Consider the following 18,197-nt stretch of genomic DNA (forward strand, 5'->3'; position numbering starts at 1 on the left):
GTGGTACAGAACTGCCGCCTGGTTTCCCAAATTCGGCCCTCTATCCTCGCTCAGTGAAATTGCACCGGGTCTGCTTCCAGAAGCCTCTTCCTGGCCATAAGGGCTGGAATTGCTTTGTAAAGTCTGCTTTGCATGTATAATTAGCTGCACATGTTTGACTGGAGCAAGATGTGAAAATATGGCCTTTATGATGCTTTTAATCTGCTTTTATGGCTTGCATGCTTGCAGTTAATTTTTTAAAGTGTTTGCTAGCTGGATGGGCTTTCCCTAGTTTACTCAGCTGCAGACATAATGCCCACCCATTTTGGCATACAGAGCACTGGCAGAGTAATTCAAGAATGAGAAAACTGCCAACAATTATAACTATTAGTAGTCTACAGGGCAAATTCATCCCTGGTGTAAAGTTGCATGCGCTAATAGTTACCTCAGGGAGGAATCTGTCCCGGTATCAGTTACTTAAATAGACGCAGCCCCACTGAAGCTGTCATTGCTAATGTGTTTCCTTTGTGAAGCAAATAGTGAGAGCAGGATACTGAAGGTTTAACAATGGAATAAAATGTGAGAGTCTTATGGCCTGGGGGAAGATTCCTTATGTAAGGGGATCCACAGTGTAAAATAAATATTAATTAGGTGGGGAGGCTTTCAGACCTGACCTTTAACATTAATCCATTCTGAGTGAAGCAGCTATAGAAATATGCTCACTCATAGTGAGACTCTGACATCCAGGAATCACTTGTTCTTAGAGGATGTCTCATCTGCAAAAACTTTTCAGAAACCCCTGAGTACTTGCTCTGATCAGATACTGATTCTCTCTCTCTCTCTCTCTCTTTTTTTTTTTTTTTAAAGTTTTCTCATACACAGTGCTTTGTTGCATCCATCTGAGTGTCCTTGTGTCTGTCCTGGGAACGCTGCTATATGCTGGTATCCAGTTCTAGTCTGTGTGGATGGAAGCGGAATGAAAGGGTAAGTGTTGGTAGAATTTGGAAGCTGAGTTTGAGTTTGATATGGGCTTCAGAAAATTTAATCAGAGCTTGAGTTTTTGGGCAGGGAGTGCTAACCTTCCTATGGTCTGTATCCTGAATTGTGGGAGAGAACATGGGCAAAAGAACTGAAGCTTCTTCTTGTATATTTCTTTGCAAGCAAGTAAGTTACGTCTGCTCTGAACTACACATAGTTGAAACTTGCTGTAGATAAAGAACGATAATAGATGATAAATTCCTTGAGGCAGGGACCATAGCTCCCACTCAGTCTATAGAGCATTGAGCACATTGTCAGCACTTGGTAAGGGCCTGATCCTGGGAGGTGAGGGAAGTCACCTATAAGGACTGAATTCTCCCTCATTTTGCATTGACTTTAGTGGGAGTTGCTTGCTAAGCACCTCACAGCATCTGGTTCTAAAAAACCCAAACCTCTTAATCTACTTTTTTGTCCTGTATTAATCTTCACTCTGCATATCCTAACCCTGTTGAACAATGTCCGCACACTTCAGTGACTAATGGAAATATCAGATATCTTGTATGAAAGAAAAACTTCAGTTTAAGGGTAGCAGACTCTATGTGCGTCTCTGAAAGGTGAAGGCCATATTTTGTTTTAGAGCAGTAACTTGATTTTTCTGTGTCACTTTTGTTTTCATATTTCACACAGTAGTAGGAACTTGTACGCAACATGTCAAGGTTTCAGTCCCCTGTCATTTTTATAATAGCTTTGCATTTATTCTAGACATACTGTCTGGCTGCACATTGAATACTACATTTAAAATGGGGCTTTTTGTAATTAACTCTTAGAATATCTACATATGAACGCTGAGGACTAAATTCTGCTCTCATTTACACTGGTGTAAATCCAGACAAATTACTCTGGATTTATATAGGTGCATTTGAGAGGAAAATTTGGCCTTGTGTCTGTTATTCTGTTTGCTGATCTAGTGCAGCAAATTGGATCATTTGATTTTCTTCTGTTGCAAACTGAATGTCATTATTATATGACCGCTTTGGTTAGTTGCTTTTAGCATCTTTGTGTAAAGTATCCAACAGTCTGAACTACAGGAGCCAAATAGAAGGTAAAAAGTAAGCTTCATGTTCAGTCTTTACAAATGTGGAGAGAGTGGAAAAGCTGGTGGATCTGAGCATCATAATTATATTCTTAATTATTAATAATACTGCAGTAAAGTATCATTTTACGCTACCCTTCTGTATTTAGATCTGATAATGGAAGGTTGCAGGCTGAACATTGCTTGTTCCAGTCTCTCTGCCAAATTTCCTAACGGATTCTCTTTGTCGTGCAAGCTTGCCCAGTTGGCTTGATGCTTACATGCTTTTGGTGCCACATTAAGTAATATAATATCTTTGTAAAATACAAAGCAACAGTGCAATTGTTTGTACCCTCTCAAAATTAGCTGCATTTTAATTTTCATTTTGTATCATTTGTGACACTATAAAACACACCCTGCCTTGTATGAATAAAAACCTTGTCCTATCTATCTTGTATGGATGCAGGGAGCCTTTTCTCTTTCCTCAGTGCTGCACCCAAGGCAGGAATAAAGCATGATGCATTTGTCCTGGACATCCGGGAAGAAACACAAGATTCAAGGGATGTGGTTTAAACTAGGATGTTATTTAATTAACTTAACTCCTCTGGGAACTACCCAACATAACTCATACAGTGCAGGTTATCATTCCTTCCACAGTCATTTCTATTTGGTAGAGGTCTGCCATCGGCCCCCTGCCCCTCACCTCTCCACAGCTTGTTTCCAGCCCATTGCTTGGATCCAACTGCCCCCTCCTAATATGAGGACTAGGGGGAGTTGAAAAGGGGGTGTCTCCTCACTGAACCAGACATTGGGAGCCTCAATCCTGTCCCCGAACTTCTTTATGGGATGCCTTCTCCTAAATCCACATCCAATTCCTATTTATCAGGAAACTGGGCCCCTATCAAATGAGAACCTGCACTGGGCACCTTTAAGGTTGTGAGGGTTGCAATCTATGACTTCCCTAAGACTTAGGACAGGGGCTGTGTTCAACCTCTTGGTTCCTGAGTGCCTGGTGTTGTCTGGCAGCAGACATTGGGGGTAGGGAAGCATACACTGAGCTTCATTTGAGCAGATGTAAGGAATGTTGCTGAGTGTGCGGTCCTAGGGCTCCCTGAACTATCTTGTCTTGTGCAGGCAGAATAGCTTAGGAGCCCTTCTCTTGGTGGCTAATTCTCCTGTCCATATAGCAGAGGACTAAGGGCTGGATTTTGCCTACATTGCAAAATATGCACCTGGGTACTGATTTGGGTTTTGAAGCTCCTGAATTTTGGTGGTGTTTTGGGTCTGAGGAGATTTTAGTCTAGTGCTATCTTTAATAATAGTAACAAGAATAATATAGAATATTAATAGATACTAAATCCTGGGATCTCCAAAAGCTTTGTAAACTTTGTAAAGCTTTGTGAGATAGGAAAGTATTAATAACCCAGTTTTTCAGATGAGAAAAACGATGCACAGAGATAAAGTACAAAGTCACATAGGAAGTCTGTGACCAGATCCAGAGGCAGAGCCCATCTTTCCTGACTCTTAGGGCATGTGTACTCTACTCTTAGTCAGGAGTAAGCTGTATAGATCACAAGTCAAGATGTACTGTAAATATTGCACAATAGATATGCTCCCCCCGCTCCGCCCCAGGAGCTTATATTGCACCATCTGAAGCCCTAAGCCCATTTCTCCATTTGCAGGTCTCCTCCATCCCCTTCACCTGAACATTAAAATGGCCTCTATTCTGATGTAGGTTAGCACAATTGAAAAACATGCCTAGCAAGGTCAAAATACAGACCATTTGCAAGACAGGCCGTGATTGTTTCAGCATATCAAGGTGTCCTGGACCAGTCCGTCCCTTGGTTTTAACCACATGACGATCGTTCCCTCACCCGTTAGTTCTTTGGCTGTGTCTGCACTGACACAAAGGTGACTTTTTATACAGTGAGATAACGAATGGCAATAGTTACCTCGCTGGAAAATCCTAAGTAAAGACAAGACACTTGTAGATTTTACCACAAGATAGATAGGTGACACCCACCACCCCTGGTTAACCTCACCAGCTTTTCCTCATGATAAAAGTACAGTGCCTTGTCTCCACTGTGTTTTTACTGCAGGATAGCTAATGCTCATTAGTTACCCCACAGTAAAACACACCTTTTATAATTAGTGAAGACATAGCCTGTGCTAATTCCAAAAGCTGTCTTCAGTGACACTCATGCATCTCCACTGCAGTCACTGGCCCTAAGTAAAGGACTGTCACTTTGTATATCAGGATCCTACTTTACTCTTTCCCAGTGTAATCTAAGGCAGTGTTTTTCAAAGTTCGGGTTGTGACCCAGTTCTGGGTCATGGCATGTAAGGCACTGGGTCACCTTGCTCAGCACCCAAGGACCCTAGCGGCTCTAGTCAGCACCACCGACTGGACGTTAAAAGTCCCATCAGTGGTGCTGCCCAGCTAAGGCAAGCTCTTGCCTACCAGTTCCGACACCGCGTTGCACCCTAGAAGCAGCCAGCAGCAGGTACGGCTTCTAGGCAGGGCGGCCACAGGGCTCCGTACGCTGCCCCCGCCCCGAGCACCGGCTCCGCATTCCCATTGGCTGGGACTGCTGGGGTGGCAGTGCCTGTGGGCGAGAGCCATGCGGAGCTGCTTGTGCGCCTCTGCCTAGGAGCCGGACCTGCTGCTAGCTGCTTCCGGGGCGCAGCGTGGTCCGCGGTGCCAGGACAGGCGGGAAGCCTGCCTCTGCACCCCGGCTGCGCTGCTGACCGGGAGCCGCTGGAGGTAAGTCCGCACCCCAATCCCCTGCCCCAGCCCAGAGCCTCCTGCAAACCCAGAGGCCCTCCTACACTCCAAACCCCTCATCCCCAGCCCAGAGCCCTGACCCCCTCCCACACCCTTGCCCCAGCCCTGAGGCCCCACCCCAACCTGAAGCCCCTCTTGCACCCCAAACCCCTCATCCTCAGCCCCACCCCACCCCTTCCCACACCCCAAACCCCTGCCCCAGCCCAGAGCCCCCTCCCACACCCATAACCCCTCATTCCTGGCCCCACCCCACAGCCGTCACTCCTGCACCCCAGTCCTCTGCCCCAGCCCTGAGCCCCTCCCACACCCCCAACCCCTCATCCCCAGCTCTGCTGGGTCATGGGCATCAACAATTTTTTTCAACTGGGTCCCCAGGAAAAAAAGTTTGAAAACCACTGATCTAAGGTAAGTAGTTTCTTACAATGCATTCATCCAAGCAGAGATAATTGCTTGTGGTAATCGTGCCTCAGTGGGTCACCACTGAGGATGCCAAATTCAGGATGAACTGCTGAGAAATAGGGCAAACACAACCCAAAACTGGTGGTTATTCTTTCATAAGATATACCAAACCAGCCACAAAGTAAACTCCTGTTTTACTACACTGGCTAACAAGAAGTCATAAAAGCAGTTTCCCCTTGGGCATTCCAGTTCTTATTTCCCTCCAGAACCACTGGATTGAGAGATGAGTGGTTCTTTACAACCAGTCTCATCAAATGAAAGGTTCTTCTGATCACAAAGGACCAATCACACACGCAGGTCATTATATAACTTAGATTTTACCCAAAAATCACACTAATACCAATCCTTTAGTATCTAAAATCTAAAGGTTTATTCATAAAAAAAAAGAAAGGTGAGTTAAAATTGGATAAAGGAATCAAATACATACAGTAATTGCAAAGTTCTTGGTTCAGGGCTTGTAACAGTGATGGAATAAACTGCTGGCTTAATAAGTCTCTAGTTGCTTCCAAATCATTGGAAGGTCCTTAGTCCATTGGTTAGAATGCTCACCTTAGTATAAGTCCACATTCCAGAGGCTGGAGCAGGAGAGAGGCAAAATGGAAGGGTTTCCAGGACCTTTTATATCTTCTGCCATGTGAAGGGAATCCCATTGTTCTTACTGTGAAAAATTATAGCAACAAGATGGAGTTTGGAGTCACACGGGCAAGTCCCATGTCCATGCATTTCACCTAGTCACAGCAGGAAATTCCATTAAGTGTAGATGGGTGTCTCCCAGGGTCCATTGTCAGTTAAATGTTCTTTTGATGGGCCACTCAATTTGAATAGTCCCTTCATGATGTGCTGGCTAGCTACCTTGTGTGTGTTACCCCAGGAGCAAACATTTGAAATCCAGGTATAGGGCCAATATTCATAACTTCAAATACAAAAATGGTCCATGCATACAAATAGCACAATCATAACCAGCAAATCATAACCTTTTTGTAGACATCTTACATGCCACATTTTGTCAAGATTTGTTGCAAATATATAACAGTGGTTGCAACAATGATCTCTCTGGTCAAAGAGCTAAAACTATTAGTTACTATCATTTATTGCGTTAACAGAGGCAAAATGAAGCCACAGCACAGAACTGCAAGTAGATTTCAGTCATTACTTCTGCAAAACTTACTTCTCTTCTCAGGTCTTCCAATGTCTTTTTTTCTTTATGTGAAAATGTGCTGGTGGTCTTATTTTAACATTTATATGACAATAATGTCCATAGGCCCCATGAGGATCATTGTGCTGGGCACTGTCCAAAAATATGAAAAGGTATGGTCCCTGCTCCAAAGAACTTACCGTCTAAAAACTTATTAAATTCTTACTAAAACAAAATAAAGGTGCAGTAATTTACTGGGGGCTCAGTTTGTATGCATATTGGCATAAATGTGCTTTTCACTTCAATTTTGGGGAAAATGTTTAAACGAGCCTTTACGGGCCACCAGCTGTGTGTTCACAAAATTGCTTGACACATATATGGCCATGCTTTATGGGTGCAATGCACTTGAAATAGTTCATCACCCGTGTGTACTTAAATGTTAATTTACACCTGTAAAACCCCTTAACCATGGAGGATTTTGCAGGTGCAAATTAATACTTGTCTGAGCACAGGTATTAAATTATCTAAACCATGTGTGCAGGTGGATGTACCTGCGTGAGGAATTCTCTAGAATGCATATATGGAGGCTGACAATTTACCTTTATCTCCTAAATTCCTATGACATTGTTGCCCTCTAAAGGTCACCTGTACTGATACAATCGTAGTGATGTGAATACTGCATTAATGTATGTCACTGCATGTGGGAACAACGCTAGTGAATGACAGCTACAACCAAAGTTGCATTTTTTAAATATAAGAACAAAAAGTTAAATTGGGCAAAAACAATAAAGCAGAGGACTCTTGATTGACTTCAAGTGATTTGGCCATCGTCTTCTGCTGAGTTTGTTTCCTCTCTTATCGGTGATGCAGGAAATGAGCTGCAAGGATACAGATAGAACCTAGTACTACAGATAAGGAAGTGAAATGATTGAAATGCCTGGTGTAGTGTCAGATAAGTTGAAATGCTAAGTTTATCACACACACAGAATTCTAGTAAGATCTAACTAGGCTTTGCTTAATTCAGTAAAAGACTTCAGGCTACCTGGGTTACTGCCACACAGGCTAAAAAAAAATGGGAGCTTTGTATCAGGAATCTTCACTGCACAGATCCCTTTGTTTGAGCACGGGAGGATTTTGTGTGTCTGATTACATAAAAAGATTTACGGTAAGGGACTTTTTAAAAACTTTAAATTTAGTTTTGAAATAACACTAGTCACCATTTTCGTAAGTACTGTGTAGGTTTGATACTATCTTCCAAATATTGTAGTCCTTTCTTATGCAAAACTGTCACTGAAGTCAATGGGAGTAGTACCTGACATGAGGAAATAAACATTGTCTATTTTGCAAGGTTCTAAGTAACAAACATATTGACTAGTATGCTGAGCAGCCATAAAATTACATGGATGTGAATTGTTTGCATTATTGCAGCTATTTGCTTTAGAATGGATCTCATAACTGTCTGAGATTTTAGAATAAAGAAGTGGCTCATAAAAGCTAAATACTTGTGCAAAAAATTACAAGAGCCTGACATAATCACTGTGAGGGAAAAGAGAAATTAATCACAGATTTGGTGGGCATCACAACAGAGCATTTTTTCCCCTAAGTATTAGCTAAATACTTATAAATTGAGACAATCTTGTCACTAACAGTAATGGACCTGCCGCCTTACTTCAGCTGAAATCAAAGAAGGGTTTTACCATGGACTTAAATAAGAGCACAATCATGCTCTTATTGGGGCAATTTTACAAGCAGCCAAATTATGTCTGCTTATTTGGCATGCTGCTAAAGGGACACAGTTAACTTGAACATTGCATACTGAATGTCTGCAAAATGTGTACTTCATATTATCACTTATACTGTGGTAACACCTAGACGCCCTAACTGAGATCAGAGCCTCATTGTGTTAGGTACTGTGCAAACACTATAGCAAGAAACATGCCCTGCCCCAAATAGCTTACAATCTATAGAGACAGGGCAGACCAAGGGTGAGAGGAGGAGTGGGCACAGAGCGGTGAAATGGCTTGCCAAAGTCATGCAGCAGGTCGGTGGTAGAGTTGGAAGTGGACTCAGGTTTCCTGACTCCCGATCCAGTAACCTCTCCATTGGACTATGCTGCTTCTCAGTCCTAGATCGACAGTTACAAGTAACACTTAGATTGTTATAGTGGAAGGAAGTTAGTGGGGAAACAATATTTTACTCTGTGTTTTTTTTATTTTTTTTTTTACTTGACACATTTGACAGCATTTTCAATACAGTCAGTTTCACTATCTCACTGCACAGTCAGTCAGTTTCTCCTTTGGTGAAAATATCCTTATTGGATGGAAATAGAAAACACATCTGTATATATAATATAGATTTTTAAGGAACTATTAAAAAGTTGCAGGGCATACTGTTTACATGGGAGTCTAACAGAACCTAGAATTGTTTTTTGGACATTCTTTCAGACTGTTTGGAAGAAGAAATCCATTTATTTTGCCCAAATAGCTTCCTACAGAAGGCATTTAAATTTTTTTCATTTATCTCATTTAACTATTTAAGCAGGTGCATGACATTTGAGATAATACCGTAATCTAAGTACAGTAAATATTACAAATAGCATAAATATGTTTAATACCAAAGGTCAAATCCTGACCCTATTGAAGTAAATGGCAAAACTTCTATTGTAATGGAGCCAAGATTTCACCTGAAGATTTTAAGGGACTCCACTGTGTGTAATGTAATGCTTTTAATGTAGCCAGAGCTATTGTGAAACATTTTTTATCGTTGGATCACTTAATAATCAAAGAATGATCAAGGAGATTGGTTGTTCTTGATTACTGTGGAACTCCTTACCAGAGGATGTTGTGAAAGCCAGGACTATAACAGGGTTCAAAAAATAACTAGATAAATTCATGGAGGATAGGTCCATCAATGGCTATTAGCCCGGACGGGCAGAGATGGTGTCCCTAGCCTCTGTTTGCCAGAAGCTGGGAATGGGTGACAGAGGATGGATCATTTGTTGATTAACTGTTCTGTTCATTCCCTCTGGGGCACCAGGCATTGGCCACTGTTGGAAGACAGGATACTGGGCTAGATGGACCTTTGGTCTGACCCAATATGGCTGTTCTTATGTTAAAGGGCCAGCAGAGTTACACCAGTGTAACTGAAAGCAGAATTCGGCCCTTTATTTTAATGACATATACCACCCAAATGCTTTTTCATGAAGAGTGACTAATGCTATCTTTAAGTTGCCTATGGTAAAATTTGAAATAATTTTCTGTTAATATTCTTGTTTTAATTTCTCTTTCAGTAAAATACATGTTGAACGATGACGTGACATTAAACATGAAATGTAGCATGCAGTGTTTTTAAAATGACTTCTGTCAAAAAGAAATGCAATTAAATTAAGCCAGACTTCTGAGGAATTAATTTATATGTTTCTGAAGTTAATACATAATGCAAAATATGTTAGTGAGGGCTGGTATAATCTAGGTTTTTATGCATTGAAGGAAATTGCACTTAGGGTTGTACTGAGTAAATATTAAATTCCAGAGCTGCAGTTATGTGCTCTCCTGGGGCTTTTGTGGCTTGGATTTTTGTTGCTTAGAGGTAGTGTGGTGTAGTGGCTAGAGCACTGGACTGGGACTCAGGAGACCTGCATTCTACCTCCAGCTGTGGCACTGGCCTACTGGATGACATTAGGCAAGTCACTTCACCCCTTCTGTGCCTTAGTTTTCCCGTCTCAAGAACTGGGATAATGATACTGACCTCTGTTGTAAAATTCTGTGCATTCTGCAGATTAAAAAAGCTATATAAGAGCTATATATAGTTGTTATTGGCTTTCATGAGTCCTAAACTGAACTTTGTCTGTGGAAACCTTTGGCTACAACACTCAGGACCACTGGTAACCTACAGTCATACCTTCCCTACATTCATCCATTTAAGATTTTTCACATCTGAATTCATGAGATGCTAGAGGGATCTCTGCATATGGGGGAAGGTTAATAGTCTTCATCACTGCCACACAGCAAACCTAAAGAGGGCAACACATAATGCCAACCTCTGCCCTTGGATTTATGCACACAGGTCTTATTAAAGTGAATGAGAACTAATCTGAAGGTAGAATTTGACCCATAAGCTGGATATTAATGCTAACCAGATCTCAGCTAATATGATACATGGTAGATTGTAACTTTGGGTCTGATTCTGCACACATTGAAGCCAGTGAGGGTTTTGCAATTGACTTCAGTAGTTGCGGGATCAAGCTTACTGTTTGTGTCTACTTGTCAAGAGACTGTCTCTTTCTGGCTTAGTATGTTGTGATCTGCTGGGCTGCTGCTGCTCACATAAGTGACAGCTCAGATTACTGTTGTGTACAATGTGTTATGATAGGATTTACAGCACCAGACAACTCCATATGTGATTGGAATGTGTTTACAAAGCACCTGCAAATTCATGTTATTGCACATAGATATACAGTGAAAAGTGTTTTTATGTACTGCCTGCAAGGTAATAACATGAGAGGACTCCAGGTTTCTAAACCACTAAACCAGCCACTAAACTGGCTCTTTATTAAGAGAACTATTTACAGAGATGCTGCCTTCGCAGCTAGCGATTGTGCCATGAGCGCACTGACTGGCTTCCTCATGCCTGCTCCAAACCCATCCCTCCTGCAACCTGTGCTGCTCCCTTGAAGTTCCATGGCAGGTTGCTACAATGTCCCATTGAACAATTTTTGTTGTTGTCTCTTGTGCCGGCGTTTGCTGACTTGCTGGGGCCAGAGGTTACTAGTACATAGCCAACCCCTGGGTGTGGCTATTACCACCAAGCTTCTTGTGGTTTGTTTGGCCTCATAGTCCTTCAAGTACGCTGGTCTTCAAGCCTATCTCCCACTTCTCTGTCATCACTGTTGGTGGGGGACTTGCTTCCATCATGTTGCTGTCTTTGATCTGTTGAATGGTGTCATACTGGGCCTCCCAGGGCTGGCCTTAGGGAAAATGGTGCCTTGGGCAAACTTGTATTTTGGTAGCCCAGGCCCCCGCTGCCTCCCTGAGCTACCCACCCATTGCCCCTGACCCCCTGCTGCCTCCCCAGGCTCCCCCCATTGCCCCAACCCCCACTGCCACCCCTGGCCCTCCCCCCATTGCCCCTCGCCCCCACTGCCTCCACATCCATTCCCCCATCACCCCAGGCCCCTGCTGCCTCCCTGGGCTCCCCACCCTTCCCCCACTGAACCCAGGTCCTGCTACCTTCCTGGGCTCTCCCCATTGCCCCTGGATCCTGCTGCCTTCCCAGGCTCCCAACCTGTCCCTCCATTGCTCTTTGCCCCTGCTGCCTCCCCAGGCTCTGCACCCCCTATCACCCCTGGGCTCCCCTGCCTTTCCCCCCCCCCATCACCCCAAACTCTCTTCCGTGGCCTTGCACCCCAGACCTGCCCTGCTCCTTGCCTCTTGACCACAGCGCCTTCCTTACCACAGTGCCCTGGGCGGTCACCGACCCATAAGGCAGGCCCTGGGGCCTCTGCTTCAAACAAAATCCCATCTTGCACTCACAGCTCATCCCTCGCCCTGTGAGGAGGAGGGATGACCTCCTGTGGCATTGGTAAACTGGCCAGGAGCGTGAAGTTTGTACAGCCAGTAGCACCCCCTCCTATTAGATGCTTTGTTGGGTTGCCTGGAGCCTCCCATTAGAGATGAAAAGGTATTGTAGCATACTGATAGGCTCTATCTCCTATTCCATACAGCAGCCTGTGTGGTATTCTGGAAGGTATACGCTGCTCATTGTATCTGCCCTCCCAGTGCCTTATCCTCACATCATAACCCTGGAGTGTCAGTAACATGCATGGTAGTCACTGGGGCGCACTCAGCAGTGGCTTGTTCATGATGCTTTCTCATGGCTTGTGATCTGACTGCATCTCCACCTTGTGCTCACAAGTGAACTGATGGAATTGTTCCATTCTAAATAGCACACCCAGTTGCAACTTTTCTATCTGAGTCGTATCCCCTCTCTGAGCCTGTCAGGGCTCTATGTGCAAATTTCTTTCTGGGATAGCTGCAACGCTTGAAAGTGGTTCTGTTTTCCCCACCCTTTATACCATTGCTGGCACTTTTCTTTATGCCTTTCATATTGCTTTCCACAATACATGCACTAGACTATGATACCTGCATTCTCAGTCAGTCTGTCTCTATCCTACTTCCTGGGTTCCCTGAACTTGATCCCGTTCTTGTTCTGTACTAATGGCTGTTGTTGTTTTGATCCTTTCCCTGGACAGTTCAGCTGCCCTTGCTATTTGGAGGCATTTCTCTAGGGTGAGATCTGTGTGTCTCAATAATCTCTCTTGTAAAGTGTGATAATATGTCCCACAAACAACCCTGTCTTTAATAGGGAATCTTTAATGTCTCCTAAGTTACATGTGGACACCAAGATTCTCAGCTCTGTAATGTAAGTACGTTTCTGCTTCTTGGTTTCAGGATAAAAAAAATCCAGTATCTCTCTGCAGTCTCACTCTGTCTGTGGTTACAGTACTTATCCATCTCCTTTATCAGCTGTTCCAGTGTTTCAGCCATTATTCCTGGAAATAGTGTCTCATTCACTTCTCATCCTCCCCTTGCTCCAACTGAAATAGTAAAAAAAGATTTTGCCTTCATGTTCTCCTTTTTATCCCCCATGGTCAGCTCTGGATGCAGATTCAGTTCTTGTTTCCACTGCTTTCATGCATCTGCAAATATGTTATTTGGAAATCCAGCATTCCTAGTGGTCCTAGTCCCTCCTTGCTGCCTGCTGGCTCTGTTTCTAGGTGCTGATACATTTGATTGTTGTTTGTACACTCTTCTGTGGTTCTTGCTAGATTGACCTCTGCCACCTTGTTTCATTTACTGTGTTCTGGGTAATAACTCCATGTTTCTAAAACTAAACATGCTCTAGAGAACTATTTATATATGTCGAGGTTCCTTCCCCACTCTGAACTCTAGGGTACACATGTGGGGACCTACATGAAAGACCCCCAAGCTTATTCTTACCAGCTTAGGTTAAAAACTTCCCCAAGGTACAACTTTGCCTTGTCCTTGAACCCTATGCTGCCACCACCAAACGTGTTAAACAAAGAACAGGGAAAGAGCCCACTTGGAGACGTCTTCCCCCAAAATATCCCCCCGAAGCCCTACACCCCCTTTCCTGGGGAAGGCTTGATAAAAATCCTCACCAATTTGTACAGGTGAACACAGACCCAAACACTTGGATCTTAAGAACAATGAAAAATCAATCAGGTTCTTAAAAGAAGAATTTTAATTAAAGAAAAGGTAAAAGAATCACCTCTGTAAAATCAGGATGGTAAATATCTTACAGGGTAATCAGATTCAAAACATAGAGAATCCCTCTAGGCAAAACCTTAAGTTACAAAAAGACACAAAAACAGGAATATACATTCCATTCAGTACATCTTATTTTAACAGCCATTAAACAAAAGGAAATTTAACACATTTCTAGCTAGATTACTTACTAACTAACAGTTGTAGGGCTGCATTCCTGATCTGTTCCCAGCAAAAGCATCACACAGATAGACAGACCCTTTGTTCTGCCCCCTCCATATTTGAAAGTATCTTGTCTCCTCATTGGTCATTTTGGTCAGGTGCCAGCGAAGTTATCTTAGCTTCTTAACCCTTTACAGGTGAAAGGGTTTTGCGTCTGGCCAGGAGGGATTTTACAGCACTGTATACAGACAGGTGGTTACCCTTCCCTTTATTTTTATGACAATATAGATGCTGCATCTGCAGCTAGTGTTCATGCCATGTGCATATAGATTGACTTTGTGTATCTCCTCCAGACTCTTCCCTTCTGCAGCCTGGGCTCCTCCCTCCAACTTTCTGTGCAGGTACAGGGACACAGAAAGCAGTAATGTCAACTCCACCCACACTGAGTGGTAGCATGTGCTTGCAATGCAGCATGATGGCAAAAGAAGACCATATAATTTGGGGTTACATTTGTAGACAGGCATCGTATTAGTTCTTCTCCCCATGACACCAATGAGACTGCACTTGCTTAACTCACATAAAAATAGACTAGCCCAAGTGTTCAGGGGTGTATTAGAAGTTGGGTTATGACAGCATGGTCTAGTGGGTTGAGTAATGGTTAGGAACCAGGAATTCATGCATGCTGATCCCAGCTCTGACAATGACTTTGTATATCCCTTCTGTGCCTACTTCTCCACCTGTAAAAAGAGGGTTGTTAATGTTATCCAGTGTCAGAGGAAAGTTGTGAGGAGTGATTAGTGTGTACACAGTGCTTTTAAAATGTAAAGGCCTGCACAAGCACTAAGAAATGTTGTTGCTTAGGGTTTATTTATTTATTGTTTAACCTCCATGGGGTATTAACTTCAAATGGGAAAGAGAAAAAGGATTGTGATGCTCTGACACACATCACTGGAGCTCTAATTCAAACCGTATTCACAGCCAAAGGTTTTTAGAGCATCTGCTTTAATAAGCAACACAATTGCATTGCCTTCCTGCTGTTGCTATAGCAAGGCTTGGAGGCTGGTGTGTGTTTGTTTTTTCTAAACTACTCTAAAGATGACATCCTTTATTATGTTTTCTATATTTTTTTTGTTTTTACTTTCCTAAAATGATTGTGAAATTATCTCCAGACCTTTTCACGGTCTCCAGTAATGGATACAGCATTTTGTATTTCAAAGAAGATACAGTGCCAGGTTTTTTAACCTTCACTGGTGATGGCCACTGGCCTAAGGTTTTTTTCTCTTTGATGGGGAGAAGCTTGCAAAATCCGCCAGTGTTAGACTCTTACTCTCAATCCTTTTTACAGAACTGCTTGTTACTCATCATGCATTATTGAGACTAAGCCCCAACTGAACTGATCAATTATTCCTGTACTTGTGAATGACATCTGATCAAAATGCCACAGAGATCTAAATCAGCAAATGAATATGCCACAGAACACAAAAATTTCATTATAGAAAAGATGGCAAGTAAGAGACACTTTCTCTGTAATGTCAGTAGTATAGATATTCTGTTATTAGTGAGAAGAGTAAAACTCATGCATATCTTTATCAAAAATTCATGTTAAAATAAAAAAGCTGTTAACACAAAATGATACTGCTATGTGCGGGGTGGAAATGTGAGGAAGAGACAATTTGATACAAGTTTGCTCAAGTTATGGTGCAGCTTGGAATTAATCTCTATATTACAATAAGTCTATTGGTAAACTTTTCCAAAACCATATAGTGGCACTCCCAAGTCTAGTCCAATTATGAGAAATAACCATCTGAATATGTCCACCATTTTATGGGTGATATTGAACACATTATTAACCTAATGTGGTGTGGAGTCTGGCCTTGGAGTGGTCTGGTATTGGAGTTCACACCATGAATTTAAGGGTTACATTTTCAAAATTGGACACTAACTTTGGGACCTTTCATTTTTGGTGCCCAACTTGAAATGCATCAAGCCTGATTTGGAGGTCAGTTGGCGTAGTCGGTGTTCATTATCTCTGAAAATCAGATGCTGTATGTGTCAAGTTAAGTACCCAGAATGCACAAACACTTCTGAAAATTAAACTTACATAAATAGTCCACCAAGCTGGTTATAGAGATTTCTCAGTAACCATTGATGGAAGAGGATCTGATGGTGCTGTAGCAATTCCTTCTATTTTTACTGAAAAAACAAATGGATAAGCAAGAAGAATCATCATGGAGGTAGTATATTCCCACAGTAATGTGTTAACAGCTGTCTTGGTACAGATAAACCCCGATGAGTTAGCTAAACATTGGAAAGTTATAACATTGCTACATGTTTTTTTCAGTGATTTTGCAAACTGTATCAAGACACTGTTGAGGGTTATACAAAATTAGTTGGTTCAAAGCATTGTGATTAAATGACCAATGTAATCTCCATTATTGGAGATGACTAGAAGTCATCAAATGCTAGACAAGAGAATTTATGAAAAGAAAGATTTGATTTGCAGGTCACATTTTCAGGGGTTCAATGGGTAGTGTATATTTATGGGCACTGGGAGGGAAAGTTAATGGCAGAACATGAGGCAGGAAAAAGATGATCTTGGATGGATGATGGAGTGGATCCTGGGACGATCAAAAGGACTATTCAGCCACAAACAGATTAACAGAAGATTGTTTAGAATGGGGTTCTGTTGTTGCATACATCCTGTATTGGAGATGCCACATAAAAAGATCCATGTCACTTGCTAGAAAACTTGCTTATTGCAGCATTAAATTCAAACACTTTAAAATAGCTTGATTTTAAAATTTCTGAATTCAAATGTGCATATAAGATGAAATACCTTGTTGTTTTCTCCAGATTAGAAGGTAAATAAAGCATAATACCAAACGCAATGCAAAGATGGTGATTTCCAGCAGTTCAAGTAGTGAACATATTGCTGGCAATTTGGAGACCTTTCTCGGTGATCTGATCCAAAGCATGTTGGAGTCTGTGAGAGTCTTTGCATTAACTTCCATGGGTTTTGGAGCAAGACCCAGATATATGAGTGCTATTTTACTCTGAAACTTGACCATCTAGAAAAGACCACCTTCTTACTCAACAAACCTGCTTTTTACTCCTTTTTACTCATGTTGGCCTTACTGCAGAGCTTACACAACTAATGGAGTGAGTAGTATCATTTTTCTTCTTGTGTATCATCATCATCATCATCAGTGTTTAATGGCTTCCAATCAGTTACCTGTGGAAACCCACAAAAGCATAACAGGTCTTCATAGCTGGCAGAATTCCGGTTAGTAGTGAGAAAGAAAATAACTCAGCTCACCTCCCAAATCCCAGATTAAATTTGTATGGCTGGCAGTTAGATTAAGCATTTTTTAATATAAACTGTAAACTGACCACATCTGATATGGAGTCACTGGAAAATAATAAATGTCGGAACCCAGCAGTGCCATTTTTACATTCACTTTTCAGAGGAGATCCACTTGAATGAAGATGTAACTGGAATGTGAAAACACAGGGGAACATAAATGTACCCAACTGAAGAAGAACATTACATGCTGTCTTGAATTTTTTCAGTGAATATTAGTGCAGCTGTCTGGAAAAAAAATGAAAAGGCTGAAAATGAAAGATACATTAATCCTCCGGCTTGCTGTTGATATCGGACTCCTGTGTGAGAATAAGCTGTAGGGCAAAGTCAGTGAATATGAACCATTAACAGGTGTTCTGTTGGTCAGTCTGCCTTCTGAGAGGCAAAATAGCCTAGAGGAAAGCATTAGAATATCTTTTTCAGTCATGCATGAAAATACTAAACAGTGTTATCTAGAAATATCTGATCACCTCCTGTGGAGTTTCATGTAATCGAGACATCATAATCCATCTGTTAAAGTAATCTGTTAAAGAACTTTCAGGAGCTTCCAAATGTACATTTCTTTTAAAATATTGTTAATGATTCTGAGATCATATGTGTACTGCGACAAAGTTCCTCCTCCGCTTTGGTGGGTCCTGCGCTTTCCGGCGGATTTGCAGCCCTCAGTTTGGCCACTTTTGCCACTGGCTCAAACCTGCCATTCACTCAGCTAACCTCATCACTGGCCAGCATGGGAGAAAAGGAAGGAGAACAATCTCTGTAGTCTCTGTTATCCCACCTAGTGGGTTGGGGACAGGCCTGAGACCTTCCCCTCTGATATGACTCACAGTCCAGGTGAACTCCTGTTGTGACAAATAGGGAGTTGGGAGAATGGGAGGAACCTGGGCCTGCCCTCTGCTCTGGGTTCCAGCCCAGGGTCCTGTGGATCGCAGCTGTCTACAATGTCTCCTGTAACAGCTGTGTGACAACTATAACTCCCT

At 42.3% G+C, this 18,197-nt stretch overlaps 1 protein-coding gene across 2 annotated transcripts in view; it reads left to right on the top strand.

The window, feature by feature from the left end:
- The first annotated feature begins 505 nt into the window (after positions 1-505).
- Positions 506-18,197, top strand: part of MYLK3 (myosin light chain kinase 3) — a 62,531-nt gene continuing 44,839 nt past the window's right edge. Inside the window, exons 1-2 of one of the 2 annotated variants that reach the window (XM_074968678.1) lie at positions 506-558; positions 847-963. In XM_074968678.1, coding sequence (XP_074824779.1) covers positions 916-963 — 48 coding nt within the window. In that variant the 5' untranslated portion in view covers positions 506-558; positions 847-915. Of the gene's footprint in view, positions 559-846; positions 964-7,408; positions 7,574-18,197 lie in introns of those variants that run through there. The other variant, XM_074968677.1, reaches the window with a different exon arrangement.

Source organism: Natator depressus, chromosome 12 (assembly GCF_965152275.1).
Source record: "Natator depressus isolate rNatDep1 chromosome 12, rNatDep2.hap1, whole genome shotgun sequence".
Lineage (NCBI taxonomy): Eukaryota > Metazoa > Chordata > Testudines > Cheloniidae > Natator > Natator depressus.